The sequence below is a fragment of the Prorops nasuta genome, unplaced genomic scaffold (genome assembly GCF_024137725.1).
Source record: "Prorops nasuta isolate Cenicafe-Biocafe unplaced genomic scaffold, Cenicafe_Pnas_1.2 PNAS00033, whole genome shotgun sequence".
NCBI classification, from domain to species: domain Eukaryota; kingdom Metazoa; phylum Arthropoda; class Insecta; order Hymenoptera; family Bethylidae; genus Prorops; species Prorops nasuta.
Window position 1 is genome coordinate 2,355,175 of NW_027116830.1, and position 16,797 is coordinate 2,371,971.

The 16,797-nt window shown below is 28.3% G+C and overlaps 6 protein-coding genes and 1 long non-coding RNA gene across 13 annotated transcripts; 3 read left to right on the forward strand and 4 right to left on the reverse strand.

Annotated features, from left to right (window-relative positions):
- Positions 1-481: 481 nt before the first annotated feature.
- LOC136783487 (COMM domain-containing protein 3) lies at positions 482-1,976 on the reverse strand. The gene is made up of 4 exons (XM_066743685.1): positions 1,802-1,976; positions 1,258-1,392; positions 864-1,135; positions 482-796 (listed from the first exon to the last, which is right to left on the reverse strand). The coding sequence occupies exons 1-4, from the start codon at positions 1,818-1,820 to the stop codon at positions 626-628; spliced, it is 597 nt and encodes a 198-aa protein (XP_066599782.1). The 5' UTR covers positions 1,821-1,976; the 3' UTR covers positions 482-625.
- Positions 1,399-4,149, forward strand: LOC136783483 (facilitated trehalose transporter Tret1-like). Of its 4 annotated transcripts, none has more exons than XM_066743677.1 (6): positions 1,399-1,915; positions 2,266-2,358; positions 2,416-2,485; positions 2,560-2,695; positions 2,765-3,255; positions 3,328-4,149. In XM_066743677.1, exons 1-6 carry the CDS (start codon positions 1,893-1,895, stop codon positions 4,147-4,149), a joined length of 1,635 nt encoding a protein of 544 aa, XP_066599774.1. In that variant the 5' UTR covers positions 1,399-1,892. The 4 variants fall into 4 exon arrangements, with proteins under 4 accessions (XP_066599774.1, XP_066599775.1, XP_066599776.1 ...); XM_066743678.1 differs by having other exon boundaries at positions 1,883-1,915; positions 2,269-2,358; XM_066743679.1 differs by having other exon boundaries at positions 1,905-2,041.
- On the reverse strand, positions 4,080-4,898 carry LOC136783489 (uncharacterized). The gene is made up of 2 exons (XR_010824271.1): positions 4,767-4,898; positions 4,080-4,699 (listed from the first exon to the last, which is right to left on the reverse strand). It is a non-coding gene; the product is annotated as an uncharacterized lncRNA (long non-coding RNA).
- LOC136783482 (polypeptide N-acetylgalactosaminyltransferase 1-like) lies at positions 4,706-8,147 on the forward strand. Its single transcript, XM_066743676.1, has 9 exons — positions 4,706-5,228; positions 5,397-5,697; positions 5,774-5,962; positions 6,039-6,205; positions 6,317-6,491; positions 6,557-6,887; positions 6,968-7,153; positions 7,233-7,622; positions 7,682-8,147. Exons 2-9 carry the CDS (start codon positions 5,492-5,494, stop codon positions 7,841-7,843), a joined length of 1,806 nt encoding a protein of 601 aa, XP_066599773.1. The 5' UTR covers positions 4,706-5,228; positions 5,397-5,491; the 3' UTR covers positions 7,844-8,147.
- A 265-nt stretch (positions 8,148-8,412) lies between these two features.
- Positions 8,413-9,780, reverse strand: LOC136783488 (60S ribosome subunit biogenesis protein NIP7 homolog). 2 transcript variants are annotated; one of them, XM_066743688.1, is made up of 5 exons: positions 9,521-9,780; positions 9,383-9,440; positions 9,035-9,260; positions 8,822-8,962; positions 8,413-8,756 (listed from the first exon to the last, which is right to left on the reverse strand). In XM_066743688.1, the coding sequence occupies exons 2-5, from the start codon at positions 9,436-9,438 to the stop codon at positions 8,637-8,639; spliced, it is 543 nt and encodes a 180-aa protein (XP_066599785.1). In that variant the 5' UTR covers positions 9,439-9,440; positions 9,521-9,780; the 3' UTR covers positions 8,413-8,636. The 2 variants fall into 2 exon arrangements, with proteins under 2 accessions (XP_066599785.1, XP_066599784.1); XM_066743687.1 differs by having other exon boundaries at positions 9,383-9,446; positions 9,521-9,779.
- Positions 9,781-9,995: 215 nt separating this feature from the next.
- Positions 9,996-12,187, forward strand: LOC136783486 (transmembrane ascorbate-dependent reductase CYB561-like). Of its 3 annotated transcripts, none has more exons than XM_066743682.1 (6): positions 9,996-10,388; positions 10,607-10,805; positions 10,918-11,136; positions 11,202-11,404; positions 11,476-11,636; positions 11,704-12,187. In XM_066743682.1, the coding sequence occupies exons 2-6, from the start codon at positions 10,766-10,768 to the stop codon at positions 11,861-11,863; spliced, it is 783 nt and encodes a 260-aa protein (XP_066599779.1). In that variant the 5' UTR covers positions 9,996-10,388; positions 10,607-10,765; the 3' UTR covers positions 11,864-12,187. The 3 variants fall into 3 exon arrangements, with proteins under 3 accessions (XP_066599779.1, XP_066599781.1, XP_066599780.1); XM_066743684.1 differs by having other exon boundaries at positions 9,997-10,388; positions 10,777-10,805; positions 11,704-12,181; XM_066743683.1 differs by lacking the exon at positions 10,607-10,805 and having other exon boundaries at positions 9,998-10,388; positions 11,704-12,181.
- A 739-nt stretch (positions 12,188-12,926) lies between these two features.
- Orc1 (origin recognition complex subunit 1) lies at positions 12,927-16,540 on the reverse strand. The gene is made up of 6 exons (XM_066743681.1): positions 15,500-16,540; positions 15,205-15,392; positions 13,990-14,269; positions 13,643-13,908; positions 13,282-13,565; positions 12,927-13,176 (listed from the first exon to the last, which is right to left on the reverse strand). The coding sequence occupies exons 1-6, from the start codon at positions 15,893-15,895 to the stop codon at positions 13,010-13,012; spliced, it is 1,581 nt and encodes a 526-aa protein (XP_066599778.1). The 5' UTR covers positions 15,896-16,540; the 3' UTR covers positions 12,927-13,009.
- Positions 16,541-16,797: the final 257 nt, after the last annotated feature.

A 16,797-nucleotide genomic window follows, 5' to 3' on the forward strand; every position in this document is an offset into this window, starting at 1 on the left:
TGCGATTCATTTTAAAGGAAAAGAAAGGGGAGAAAAAGAAAGTTTAAAGTATAATTGAAGCGAGAGAGAAAAGGCAATGAGAAATTCAGGAGAGAAGAAAAATTTAATATCTGTACACCCATTTTTTTAGACAGGAGCGTACCTCCAAATTATTTGTACATAGTGTATAATGGTTAAAAAGTTATATATTATATGATAATAAAAAAAATTTTTAATTATTAATATAATTATATATTTAACAAGTAAGAATGTAATGATAATATTTTTTTTGTCCAATGAAAAAATATCAATTTTTAGACAAATATTTGGCTGCAGAATGAAAAACAATGTATTTTTAATCAGTTATTATATATAAATATATATAAATATATATATATATATATTTATATATATATAAATAAATATATATTATTAATTACTATATTAATGATTCTACGTGAATTAGGAGATGTTTTCTCTTTCATGCAAAAATATAATTAAATGCACCTATATATATGGTCTATCATTTATGCAAGATCTTACCTTCAAACTTTATTATGTAATATACAATATCAATAATTATAAAGAGTATATTTATTTACAATATATTTTAGTCTTAGATTTTAATAAATAACGCTCTATATGTTTAAGAATTAGCCACTTTTTCTATATGTTTTGCAGCATCTTTTAGTTTATATACTAATTCTTGCAATTGTTGCAAGCTACATGTAAATGTCAAATATTCTATATCATCATATCTTTTTGTGCTGAGTCTTATATGGTAAAGCGGCAGACCAATAGAACTCTCCATGTCAGACTGTAAAATGCATAATTTTGATTTTTTATTGTTTAAAACATAAATTTTAAATGATTTAAAAAATTACCTTTACGCAGTAATCTAATCTCCAGTTAATATCAACTATATGAGGTAAGGAATTTCCTGTTAATTCTAACTGCTCCTGAAGAGTATTTTTATTTGTTTTATAAACCTGACATAATTTTTGAACTCTGGAGCCATTTATGCATTCAGAATTCAGAAAAGTGATAAGTCCTCCTTCATCTAAGTCATGCCTAGCAGCTTCTACAAGCAGGCATGATATATCTGCAAAAGCACCTTTTACTACATCAGGTTTGGTGCCGTACAAAGAAGCTATACCTAAAAAATATATTTTTCAATACTGATTTGTACAGAATAAAGAATTGACTTCACTAAACAAAATTTAATTTATTTTGAATATACACATAGTAAAATTTATATAAATAAATCAATATAATTACTTTTAGTATTCATCTCTTTACAGGTATGAGATATTACAGCATCCAAAATTTGTGAAAACGTTTCCTCAGACAAAATATTAGTGTTAAGAATATTGGCAAGGCCTTTCAAAGTATTTGTTGACACTTCCATCACGGCTTATTTTCAAATCCAATTATGACAACAAGTTTTTATTAAATTGTAAGGTTATATTACTTAAAAATTATTACAATCAATTGCAATTCATAGTTTTTAACTTTGGATTAACATCATTCATTATTTTCATCATAAATTTAAGGTAAATTCTTTTAACTGTCGTAATCTTTAACCATGTTACTAATAGTTATAGGATTTCGTTTTAATGGGTATGTACAATAGATAAGCTTGATAAAGTTATGTACGTTTCAGATTAGTGACTTTAAAAATGTGTAAGTAAATTAGGGAAAACATTCAAAATGTATGTGTTTACAAAAAATAGAATAATGAACTTTATTCTAACATAGGAATTATTTTAACAATATTAATTTACGTATTTTGCTTGGAAGAAGACAAGACTATTTTTCTTACCAGAAAGTATAGTGCTCATCCCTGTGTTGGGATCCTCACAGATTCTCACTCACTAACACATAAAAAGAAATGCTCTATTATCGCTAACGATATGTCACTTTATCACGTACATAGGTAACACTTATTTGAGTACACATTTAAAAATCAATTTAAGCAGGCAAAATACTGCTTTGTACTTTGAGTATGCAGCAATAATAAGTTCAACTTAAAAGTGTTATGTGAAGTATCATACTAAATTAGGTAAAAAATAATTATTTAAATTTTCTAATTAAAAATAACATTGTCAACAAATTTTTCTATGAAACAATTTATTGATTTATAACTTGCTGGAATTGATCGGTTTAAAAATTATCTTTTTGCGTCTTTAAAATTATAAATTTTGATCATTGCTGCTATGTGAAATCCAATATTACCAATTGATAAATATTTTTACATATAATATTTCTTGATTATTTTTATTTTAGTAGCTTGAGAATGTTAAAGGGAAAGCCATTGAATACTGAACCTGTCCATAATGAAGCTAAGAAAGAAAAACCACTTAAAAATAATGAAAGCAAGTAAGTAAATTTTTAATTTGTTATAGATAATGTTGTAAGCTTTACAATTTTTTTTAGGACTCTTATTTCTGAAAAAATTATCCAAGATAAGAAATGCAAACTGATATCTAGAGATATGTTACCACAGGTGATTTATTATATGGTGAATTTGATGATGATTGTAATTTGAATATTGGGCATCTCATATATGTATATTTACAGATAACTGCTAGTTGTATTGTTCATTGTATAGTGATACAAGCTGGAATTAATATGTCTTATAGTACTATTTTGACAAATGGCTTGGAAAAAAATGGGGGACACATGCAAACAAATCAAACTCAGATTTCTTGGATAGGTAAATTTTCTGTTTTCATTCATATTATATATCGTATCAAATGAATATAATGTAAATTCTTTTATTTAGCAAGTGTAGTTGCATTATCACTGCCTTTGGGTTCTTTAGTGGCTGGACCATTAATGGATAAATTTGGACGTAAAGCAATTTGTTTGTTGTCTCGTATACCAGTTGTTGTATCATGGATTCTAATTATCACAGCGGATTCTTTGATTGCAATTTACACTGCCAGAGTAATTTCTGGAATAGCAGCAGGTCTGACTACAGTTGGATTGGTTTATGTATCAGAGATTACTCATCCACAAATCAGATCAATGCTGCTTTGCTTGAATTCTGTATTTGTCTCAATGGGAATATTATTACCATGTTGCTTTACAATTTTCTTTGATTGGAAGCAAATGGCATATATTTTCCTAGTTTTAGAATTAATAATATTTTCTTCTCTATTTACTATTCCTGAGAGCCCTTATTGGCTTCTTTGCTTCAAAAATGGCTTCATGTATAATAATAAAATAAGTAAAGCAGAATATAGTTTGAAATGGCTTAATAAAAGAAAAGAGGTAAAATATTTTATTTAATGTTTTTGTATCAATTTTACTGTTTATCTATAAATTTTTAAAATGTTTATACAGATATATGATGAAGAATATTCCAGAATTATGGATACCCTTAATAGTGATTCTTTACACAACTCGAACAAGAAAAGTTTTGTAGAATTGAAGAATTTGTTTCACCAATTGTCCTCACCCGCTGCTTACAAGCCATTTTTGATACTTTTTGTATTATTTTTACTGCAGCAACTATCAGGTGCTTATGTCGTAATATTTTATGCTATTTCAATATTCCACAAAATTGATGGAACATTTGGAGCAGGTTTAGATAAAAATGGAGCATTAGTTATGCTGGGTACTGTAAGATTTTTTATGAGCATTCTAACTGCATTTTTTAGTAAGAATTGTGGCAGAAGAATTCTCTGCATAGCTAGTGGCCTTGGTATGTCATTTTCTATGTTTTTCTCAGCAATGTATCTGTACTTAACATCCTCCACCAATGAGAGTGGGTATATTCAAGAGACAATGGCTAATCACAAATGGGTCTTATTAGTCATTATTTTATTTTATGTTTGTACAAGCTGTTTAGGATTCATTATTATTCCTTGGACACTCATTGGGGAATTATTTCCTATTTCCCTAAGAGGGATCGGTGGCAGCATAATGATTTCTATAGCTTATCTTATGATGTTTGCTGTTTTGCAACTCTTTCCGATTACTTTAAGTATTATGGGGGCTCAGGGAGTATTTTTTTTCTTTAGTGTTATTTCTTTATTAGGAACAGCATTTGTATATTTCTTTCTGCCTGAAACTCTTGGAAAATCTTTTACAGATATTGAAAACTATTTTACTAAAAAAAGAACAAAAACACGTCTTGAAAATAATATTCTTAATATTGCCTAGGTTTGATCCTTGTTTGAGAATTTACTACATTATTTAATTGTTTCAAATTATTTAATTTTGTTTAAGAGTATAAAAAAAATTAAACAAAATGGAGTGCAATAGAAAAGCTATTATTTTGTAAATAAAGGGTGTTATTTTTTACTGTACTGTAGAATTTGATGCGAAATTAGATAAAATAAGGCAAATATGTTTTAAATATGTTTTTCCTCATTCTAATTTATTGAACTAGTGTGTACTAGTGGAAAAGTGCAGTGAAAAAAACATTTAAAATATTCAATTGTATATTTAATCTTTGTATAGCTTTACAAATATTTGTATAAACTTTACAAATGCTGTATTTACTAATAGTACAAAAATGCTTGTACTTTTCTACTACAGTATTCTTTGCTAAAGTTTTTTGATTCAATTTTTAATAATATACTAAATGATATATTGTAATGTAACTACAATGGTATAATGCATTATTACCAAAAACTTCTATCATTTGAAGTATTTTATTTGAAAATAGAAAGAGTGTCCACTTTTTTGTTAACTTTATTCATGATAGTTCCTATAATAGAAAATTTATACATCACAAATGCTGTCAATAACCAATTTATTTTAAAAATGGGACATACCACTTTCAAATCAAATAGTTCATCTATAGATAATGTGATTATTGTGTGAATGTTATTCTATTTTTTTTTAAATTTTATAATGTGGAAATGAAAGAGAATATATAATAAAGTTGCCAATAATTTTCTTGTATAACAATTATAGATAAAGTTCATGAGATTCCCCTTAATACAGAAAAGAAGTAAAAAGCAAAAACCGGTTAGGGTGCGCCATTGACAAATAACCTAAAAAGAAGGGTTTGATAATCACCGTTAAGTTTGATCACAATTCCAGGCTCAAATAGGTGATAACAGAATATTATGCAAGAATTATTTGATGATTGGACAAATAAGACTCCTATATGCTTTAATTACCACAATGATGTGATCTGTATTACCTGCATATATGCTTAAATCGAATACCAAGCAATACTTCAATAATTGAACAGATGTCTCAAGAATAGTCATATTCTTCATAGAGTTTTGGTACAGTAATTTTTATGAGTTTTTCAACTACCTAATTTTCATGAAAATCTAGCTACATTAATAATTATTTAGTAACCATAATTTAACCATTACATCATAATAATATAATTTTCTCACAATGAAAACCATATACTTGGCTGCACTCAACATAATTTAATGTTTAAACAGATGCTTTGTGAGGAATACAACAGCTGCCCATTAAAATTTAGCCAAATAATCCATTGGCAGCATTTTCCCAACCATGTTAACTGTAGTGACCAAAAATGATTACTCTTCGACGAAGGCTCATTATAAAATTAATTATTTGTATCACTTATCTCATTGGTGTTATTGTGATAGCACGAAAGATTTTCCAGAAAAGCAAAGATGACTTACAGAATAAACAGCATGGAGTTTTAAGTCATTTTAATAAAACTATATCCATAGCAAATGATCTTCAGCTTAGATTTGGGAAATCAACAATTAGAGAGTAGATTTTTTTAAACAATATTTTTTAATGAATTTATTAGTTTTATAGTATTTTTATTATATCAATTTGTTTTCAGATATGAAGACTGGATTGAGGAATATGAAAGGAATATTGTGCCTGGATTGGGAGAGAATGGTGAACCTGCTTATTTGGGTGGACTAGATAAAGTAAAGGGTGAAAAGGCTATAGCCAAGAAAGCTTTAAATATTATTCTCTCTAATCATATATCTTTAACAAGAAAACTAGCAGATGGCCGTGATCCTCTGTAGGGTTTTAATTGTTTTCTATATATTATATTGAATGTGAAAATTGTTCAATTTAAATAAAATTTTTATTTGTAGATGTGCTAATGTCACGTATGACCACGAATTACCCACAGCCAGTATAATTGTTATATTTTATAATGAGCCATGGAGTGTGTTAATTCGTACAGTTAAAAGTGTTTTGACTCAATCTCCTCCGTATTTGTTAAAAGAAATTATTTTAGTTGATGATCACAGTGATGAAGGTAATTCAAGTTGAATATTTACAAATTACTGAAAGTTTAGTGATTTACAAATATTTAATAATTATATCAAATCAAATTGTATTATCACTGATGTTAATTTTTTTTATCCAGTTGAGCTTCAAGGTTTGCTTGATTATTATGTTTTAACTCGTTTACCACAAAAGGTGAAACTTCTTAGATTAAAACAGAGATCAGGTTTAATAAGAGCTCGATTACATGGAGCTAAAAATGCTACTGGTGACGTACTTGTTTTTCTGGATGCACATTGTGAAACAAATAAAGATTGGTAAAAAGTACTTTTACAAAATGTCTAACAAACAGCTAAAATAAATCATTAACATTGTTTTACAGGCTGCAGCCTCTATTGCAGAGAATAAAAGAAAAACAAAATGCTGTAATAATGCCCATTATTGACAACATATCAGAGGAAACCCTTGAATATATGCATGATGATAGACCACAATTTTTCCAAGTTGGTGGTTTTACATGGTCTGGTCATTTTACATGGATAAACATACAAGAAAAAGAAATAAAATCTCGTAGCTCTCTTATATCACCTGTTAAATCTCCAACTATGGCTGGTGGTCTTTTTGCAATTGATCGAAAATATTTTTGGGAAATTGGCAGCTATGATGATAAGATGGATGGTTGGGGAGGAGAAAATTTAGAAATGTCTTTTAGAGTAAGCAACAATAACTGTGTTAAAGTAATCATAATATTTCTCTGAATGTCTTAAATTAAATTTATCTTTAAAAAAATTAGATTTGGCAATGTGGTGGATCTTTAGAAACAATTCCCTGTTCAAGAGTGGGACATATTTTTAGAAATTTCCATCCTTATAAATTCCCTAATGATAAAGATACACATGGTATTAATACAGCACGTTTGGCTTATGTATGGATGGACGATTACAAAAGGCTTTTCCTTCTTCACCGAAGTGAATTCAAGGTTAATATACACACGAATTATTAATTCAATCCATTGAAACCATCAAATTCATTTCTCTAATTACATTAATTTGATTTAGTATAATCCAACAATAATTGGGGATACTCAAGAGCGATTACAGTTGCGTAAGAGCTTAAAATGCAAAAGCTTTAAATGGTATCTGGATAACGTGTATCCAGAAAAATTCATTCCAGATGAGAATGTGGTAGCTTATGGTAGATTAAAATTAAGAGACAGGCCATTATGTTTGGATAACTTACAGCATGATGAGGATCAACCGTATAATTTAGGCCTATATGGCTGCCATAATAAACTATATCCAAGTCAGCTTTTTTCTTTAAGTAATATTGGGGAATTGAGACGTGAAGAGACATGTGCTAGAGTAATATCTACCAAAACCGACAAATATGCTCATATCCAAATGTCCGATTGTCATGCTGAGCAAGAGGGAAAAGAATGGATATTAAAGGTAATTAAGTTAAACTTTTTTATATACTCAACAATTTTAATTGGATATATTCACTATAGAATGACAAACTAATAAATGTCGAAACTGGATTGTGTTTGGATGCTACTGGCCTGAAGAGTGAACAAGATTTATATGTATCCATGTGCTCTGATGCTCCTGATCAAATTTGGTTATTTGACTTTTATACTAATTTATCAAAAAGTCTATTGAGTGAAGATTGACCACTGATCGTGCAAAACTTGCTTGTAAAGTAAATACATTAAAAATGGAATTAGAACGATCTATCTTTCAGCAAAGAATAGTAGTGTTGAGACATTATCATGCTTCTTGATTCTTAAATGTTTTTGGAAAACTTTGAAATATGTAAAATACATCTATCTCAAATATTTTGAAACATTACTTATTCTAATAGCTGAAAATACTTATGAATATATGCAAGAGTATATTCTTTATATAATTCTTAAAAGAGAAATATTTTAACAAGTGTAAAATTCAATTACAATATATTCGTTTTAACTAATTAAAGAGAAAATATTCATATTTTTTAATATTAATTACAATGGATTAATGCAATCATTTTTATTTAAAAATGTGATTATTGTGCAATATTAGGCAGTTTTTATAAAATAATGCTATATTTTTTATAATATTGTTACTGAGATGATTTATCAATATAATATATAAAAATATTGCATATAAGCTATTAATAATTAAGATATTTGATAAGGGAAATATTAAACATGGTTTAACAAATTTCTCTGTTTATTTTACTTAGTGCAAAAGAAAACTATTTTGTATGCTATTATATTATATAACTATTGGAATTGATGTATGATTTTAATATATAATTCTTGTTGTTATTGTAAAATAAATATTTTTATAATGCATTTTTTTCAAATTCTTAATACTTGTTACTGATAAAATTCACACATTTGTCCAAAGTTAACTCTTCAATTAATTACAAATCCCTTTAAATAATGTAAATAAATACATCATTTTTCTAATACATACTTTTTATAATAAAGTATCCTCAGAACGAATATATTCTCCCACATCTGCTTGATGGAAGCAAACTGTCACCATGGGATCTGCAAATTTACAATCTGCTGTGCTTTTGGCTGCTACTCCAAAACCCTTTAGCATAAAAATTAATGTTTTAACTATAATTGTTTATAATTACTATAATCTGCAAAGCTTACTAATGGTAAATCATTCATTGAGAAAACCACAACTCCCTGATGCTGTGGTGTATTTTCTGTAATGCGGCCCAGTCCAGCTTTAGTCACATGGTGACCATATAAAAATTGCTGCTCTGCTGACGGTTTAAGCCAAATTTTATACTAGAATTGATTCAAGTTATACCAATTTTATTAAAAAGTAATGCTAAAACTAAATAAAGAAATAAGAACTACCTGTGCATATGGTGCCAAATAATGCAGAGATGTAATGTGTAGCCTGAATTTTCCTGATTTTGTAAATTTTCCAAAACATGTTCCTAAACTGATTAGATTATCTGGACCAACAGTGTTTGCTAAAGATAAAATTTTTTCTGACACATAATAAACTCTTTCCTTTTTTTCTCGAAAGCAATAAATGCCATCCGGACGGTCTATCAATAGTTTTACATTATCACCAATACTAAAAAAAAATCTATGGTAAAATACTGATTTCTTCCAATAATCAAGACAAAATGAATGGTGTAAACATAAAACAATGAAACGTAACCTAAAAAAAGAAAACTTCCACATAAAAGAACTTACTAATTTTTTAATTTTTCAAAAACCAGCTTTGTCCTTTCTTCGGATAATCTTTTCATGTCTGCAACTATAAATTGATATATATATATATATAAATAATATTTATAGTTGAATTAAATAATTTTCCCGTATAGTGCATACCTGTAACTTGCAGCAGCACGTGCAGCACGATGTAAAGTTTGGCCGTGTTCCGTTATTGGCTGCGTTCGTTTATTAACTGCGAGTACTAAAATTCTACAATGTATGTCACGTAAAATATAGGTTTTCAGTACTGGCAGTACATAAACGAACGCAGCCATTGACTGTGAAGTAATAGTAATCTATAGTTTGCGTGACATAAACTATAGATTTTCAGTACTCACAGTTCACAGTCAATAACGGAACACGGCCTTTGTGTCGTTTATGACGTTGTGTTCAGTGTTGCGGGATGGATTATTAAATTTCTTTTATCATCATTTATAGAGACCGTGCACACCAACACAATGACAGTAAGATAAGAATGTATATTGGTGTATATGCATACTACCAGCGCAAACTACTGGCCAATTTTCGCAGTTTTTGAGTGTAATTTATTTATACGTATACAGTTATACATTGACACTTCGCTATCATTGTGTTGGTGTGCACGGTCTCTATAAAGAATAAAGATTTTGATTGGTGAAGCATTTTGGTATAAGGTTCATTCAATCCCTGTGATTGGTCTTTCAATCGTTTCCCTTTCTATCAGTTCTAAAATAAACAATCGTATGTTTGTATTTTAAATTCTTTTTGTCGATACAAGAGGAGAGGATTGCCTTTTATGTCAGTTTGCTTTTTTTTCCTGTTTATTTTTCTTGAGCAATAAACTGGCAAGGACAATTTTTATTGCGTTTAATGCAATTGCGTTCCATTATATTGCTGTCACTCTCCCTTTCTCTTTCTTTTTTAAAAATCGATTGTCCCAGTTCTGCCTACACTTTCTGGGTACTTAATGCACGGACCTGTTGATTGACAACAAAACTGAAAACAGGTAACAAAAAATATAAATTCTAAAAACTGATTGATATAAAAAACAGCATTACTTAAAAATCATTATCAATAATAGTTTAAACTTTTGCTTACTTAAAAAAAACGTTGAGCGAAATTTATATGGTTTTTATTAATCTTGTGTTATCATTGCTGTTTTCTAGTAATTGTTTTTAAAAATACAGATTTTTTTTAATAATAAACTAATTTGTGAAACTACAGATATATTAAATACTAAATGTGGACTAGAAATATGTACCTCTGTGCTTGATGATTAACTATAATATGCTTTTGTCTGCACGATTTATTTTCTATAATGGTCTATAACAATCATTTGGTCAGAAATATTTTTTTCCATTTGAGCCTTATTTGAGAGTTTTTATGTCTACCAGTTGTCCTTATGAATATCAAGAATGTTTGGGTATGTACATATATGTATAATTTTTTATGCATTGTCATATCATGCATTTGGTTTTTTGAACAATTTTATTAAATTTGCATAAATTAATATTATTTCTTTAATAAAATTTTAGATATGGATCAAATAGGAGAACCTACTCAAAATCAACGTTTGGAAGGTTTTAACATTTTGTTAGGCCTAACTGAAGCAGTAGGCACTATTTTAGTTATTTTGGTAATCTCTTGGATAAATTATCACAGAAATGGATTATCTTGGGGAGCTGATCCTGACACAAAATTCAATTGGCATCCTTTGTTGATGGTTGTGGGATTTGTTTTCTTATATGCAAATGGTACAAAGAGTAAAATAAGTACGAATATAAAAGGAATTTCTTAATTAATTCCATCTCTTTTACAGCCATGCTTTTGTATAGAATTCAAAGGAATGTTAGAAAAAGGCGTTTGAAATTGATGCATGCAGGACTCATGCTATTTATAATTGTGTTGGTCATTATATCACTGGTTGCTGTATTTGATAATCACAATATGAAAAAAATACCTAATATGTATAGTTTACACAGTTGGGTAGGACTAACAAGTATAATATTATTCTGCTGTCAAGTGAGTTGTAAATATGTTAATAAATAGCTTTCTTTAATTCAATTCGGTTGTTAATGCTTATTTAATTTCAGTGGGTTGCTGGCTGTATTTCTTTCCTGTATCCTGGTCTACAAGGAAATTTGCGTGCTTCCTATATGCCGATTCATGTTTATTTTGGAAATGCTGGTTTTATTGGAGTATTGGTATCTTGTTTATTGGGGCTTAACGAAAAAGCTATATTTCAGTTAAAGGAGTAAGTAAAGGACTTCAAATTTTAATTGTAAAGGTTATAAATAGTACAACCTATTCTTCATTTTTAGAAAATATGCACAATTTGTTGGAGAAGGTGTAATGATAAATATAATTGGAATTTTCATTATTGTGTTTGGGGGGTTAACAATGTATTTGGTATCGCAAAATCAATATAAGCGTTTACCAAGACCAGAAGATGATGTTTTATTAACTAGGACCAATGATTAAGCTGTTTTACACACTTTTATTCTTTCAATCAGTAAAAGTTCAAATAACTATTTACAAATTAAATTCTGAGATTTTAATATTAGCTTCTAATATAATACTAAAATTCTGACCAAAGTATTTTAAGCTATAATAGCAAATTCTTTATTCTTGACTTTTTTTAAGCAATGTGTACAATAATTTATTAATTTACATATTTTTATGACATTTTACAAAGTAATGAATATTAATTGTACAATCATTATGGTATTGGTGCTTTGTCAATGGTGCTAAGCTTATTGTCAATGTATGTATTTATTTAAATGTATTGTAAACTCTACAAATACTTACAACTATCATTAAAAATGTATCTACTATCAGTGTTTATGAAATGTTTCTTTGGAAAAACTGTGTCTATATAAAATGAAACTATATCTAAAAAAAATAATGTAAAAACATGAAGTATTTATTTTCATGTGTGTGTGTGTGTGGTATATATCTCTTAGAATATTATTTATTTTTAATTCCAATTCAGTTTCCCATCAGTTTGGTGCTTAATATTGTTTGATAATTAATAGTTTATGCAAAAACTGAAAAATAAAAATGTTTCAGCTAATTCAGCATGGGAGAGCCCAGCTAAACCCTATAAAGTAACATTTTCTTATGTAGGATTACTAACTTGTCAAAAATATATATGCTGATTAGACAATTCACGGCTAGTTGGCAATTCTTCATGGTAAAATCTTACCTACACAGGTCTTGATGGGACTAATACTAAGGATGGAATACGATATACACATAGGTTGTTAGATTAAAATCACTCCAAGCAATTATATGGAAAAGCGAACAAAATACAGAAAAATACTTCAAACAAAAGTTATGAATTCCAAGACGATACAAAATTGTATCAATTGATTTGATCTAGGCCGCTATTTTCAGAATCACGCATGAAGCGCATAGAATACACATAGTTTATATCACGTTTATTTTAGTTTTAGTTTTTTATACGCGCATATGCGTAATTCGGAATGAACTCTTATATGTATATATAGTTTGTGTGCTAAAAAACCAAAGATTTAAGAAAATATATTGTTTTATACAAAGTTACATTTATTCCTATTAAAAGTATTTTAATTATTAATATATTGATATCAAGAAAAGCGAAAAATATCATATTTTTGTATCTGTTTGCAATGCATAATAGACATCATCTGTTGACACATTCAATAAAACTTTTTGATATATGTCGGCTTTTGAATGTTCACATATTAAAATCCGACTTGCACTTAGGTTCATACATAAGCCTAAAGTTTCAGTTACAGTAGGCATTTTTATACCTATAAAAGTAAAAGAAAACAAAAATAAAAATATTAGAATTAAAGCTTTATAGTATTCAACAGACTTAGAATAAGATTAATGGTTTTGCCAGTAAAACCTATTACCTTTAAAAGAACATATAGATTGTAATTGCCTCAATATATTTTTAAAAATTACTTCTTCAACACCTGTGCGTGTTATTTCGGCACAAAGAGATTGTAAAAAATTTTGCTCCATTTCTGAACAGTTTTTTATGAATTGTACTTTTGTAGATGCTATCATTTCTGATAGAGCCACATTCACATCATCAATCGAAACTTTCTCACCGTTTCTGGCTTCCGTTATTTCAGCAGCACGCCGACAAATATCTAATGCTCTTCGTGCATCCCCTGACATTGCAGAAACTTTTCTACAATAATATGAATCAGAAAATTGTAAACTAAATTTAAAATTTTTTTATAAGTTATTTAATTTTTGTTAAATTACCTTGCAATTAATTGTATAGCTTCACTTTTAAAAGCCATAATATCTTTAAGCCTTGCAGAGACTATTTCTTGCAATTGTTTATGATTATACGGTTCAAATGTTAACCTTGTAAATCCTAAACGAGAAGTCACTTTACCTTTAAAAACTCTTTCTGGTAAGTCCATAGTGTTTGCTATTGTAATTACTACTAATTGAGCACATTCTTTCATAGGCCAGTCTAGAATGTTATATACAACATCCTGCCGCTTATTGCATAGAAGATCAAGCTGTAAAAATATAAGTGATAAATATAAACCAAAAAAATAAAGAGGAAAAATTATACTTATCAATTAAAATAATTATTCAACCTCATCTATTAGGAGTAAAATCATTTGTTTATTAAAACTTTTTTTATTGAATTTTTTATCTAATATTTGGTAAGCTTGTCCCCATGTACAAATATCTCCAGTTAACTGTTTCACTATTTGAACATAAGCTTGTCTTGGCTCTGTGAGTTTCATACCATTAATCTCTATAAACTTAAATTGCTGTAAAGTGCCTTTAGTCACTAATTTATTTAAACATTTTATAACTTCATTTACAGTAGCTGTTTTTCCTGTTCCAGGAACACCACTTATATAAATACATCTGCAATAGAAATTGTTGATTTACTATTATACATGATGATCTTATAAAGTTGACCAATTTATTAATGCTTATGCAAGGTATACTGTTAAAAGTGTATCAGAACATGGATATAAAAACTCTCACACTTATCACTAAGAAATTATAACCGAATTAATTTTTCCTTATCACGTTTTGAAGTCCTTTCATAATTATATTTTGCATTGTTAGTAAATAAAATTGAACTGTTACTGGGGAGAGTTCTGGACATAAGTTTTTACATTTAAGTTCTGGTGCATCATCAATGGTACACTTTGTACGCAAAGCCACATGCAAATGTTTCGCAAAAAAATTATTAAGCTTCTGTGTTGGCTTAAGATAATGCCATTGATTTGATCTATATTGTATATTTTTGTAGCTCTTGTCAAAAGCTTTTTTAAATACTATCAACACATTGTTTGAACATAGTAATGCAAAAAATAACCAAATATCAAATGCTGCAGAATAGTCAAAAATATTAAATTTCTATTATAAAATTGCAAACACATCCTATTTAATAATATGTAAAAGAAATTTATTATTAATTTCCATATTTTTGTAGACAATAATTTTAATCATCACAGGTGGTAAAAGTTTTGTTATAGATCAGTACTATTTTGCATAATTATACCCATTTAATTCATGATGTTAAAACATATATGTATATGAAATTATAGGTCACAGTAGATTTTTGTTCATACACCAGTTGTATGCATTATTTTAATAAATCTGCATCCATATACAATTTTGAATTTAATTATTTGTAAATGCACAGAGTAATTATTATGTTAATTAGTGTTTTCTAAAGATCTTGCAAGTTTACAAGATATGTTATAAAAAACAGAGTGACTTTTCAGAAATTAAAAATGATTTTTAACAGAAAAATTTTAATAAATTTATATAAAAAGAATAATAAATACCCTCCATTATTGTCTAATAATTTTCCTTTTAAGAATGTAAATATTTGATTAAATTCTTCTTCCCGACAGGGTAATGATTTGGGTATTGCACTAACATGTAATCTTAATTTAGCCTCTTGTAAAGGTGTTGCTGGCGTTCCTGTAGATACAATTCTTTTGTTTTGTGAGGGTGTTAATATACTGCTTCTCTAAAATGTTGATGGGTTTAATAAATCTTGGATATTTCAGTTGTCATTTGAGAATAATTTATCCAAAATTCTTATTAAAAATCTTGATTATTAGTAACAATACTTACTATTGATTTATTTTTCTCACTTATTAATTGGCTTGGAGAACTACCTTCAATGTCATTTATCTTAGGTGTTTTTAATCTTTGTCTCGTTTTTCGAATTGTATTACCCTTGGATAATTGGCCTACATTATATGTAGAATTATCTTCTACTTCAGACTCATCATATTTAAGAAGTAATCTCTTACTTCTACGAGTATAAGAAGTAGGAGTACTAACAAGCAAATTAAACGTTGTATTATTTATTTGGTAATCATTAGACTCCGAGGATCGTTTTGTACATGAATTCGATCGTCTTTTTGAAGACCCAAGAGATATCTTTCTTGTACAATCAAATTCTTCATCTGAATCAATTATCTTTAATATTTCTGCTTCAGAAAATTTCTTAGATTTTGTACACATTTTTAAACCTTTATTGAAAAATTCAAACAAGAGATTTTTGTGACATCACTGACCGGTAAACATACATATAAGGGTGTTTCTCAGCTCTAACGACGGCATATAGGAGATTCGTGTTAGTTGACTATGGTACACTGTTCAAAACTGAATCATGTACAGGTATAGTTTCTGCTTCCCTATACTATCTTGTAGCAAAAATGCTTCTCGCAAAATTGATTCATGTCCATCTCAACTCCTCTATACTATCTTATAGCAAAAATTTAAAGACAACAGCGTCAACAGCAGACAAAACGCGACATCGACAAATATGAAGATGACGTTTTAGACGTATAGTAAAAGTATTATCCAGAAAGCATATTATTTATGTTGGAAACGTAGGGATGTCGAAAAATGGAATGGAAAATAATGCAAATATGGTGCATATATATAATATTATTTATCAAGTATAAAAAGGAAGAGATCGGATGTAATTTTCAGCCTATAAAGAGGAAAAAGCATCAGATAAGCATCGGGAGCAGTAAATCAAAAGAAAGATTAAAGAATATTTTGCTTTGTTAAATTAATCTTTCTTCTGACTTGCTGCTCCCGATACTTATCTGATGCTTTTTCCTCTTTATAGGCTGAAAATTGCATCCGATCTCTTCCCTTTTATACTTGATAAATAATATTATATATATGCACCATATTTGCATTATTTTCCATTCCATTTTTCGACATCCCTACATTTCCAACATAAATAATATGCTTTCTGGATAATACTTTTACTACGTCCAAAACGTCATCTTCATATTTGTCGATGTCGCGTTTCGTCTGCTGTTGTCATTAAATTTTTGCTATAAGATAGTATAGAGTAGTTGAGATGGACATGAATCAATTTTGCGAGAAGCATTTTTGCTACAAGATAG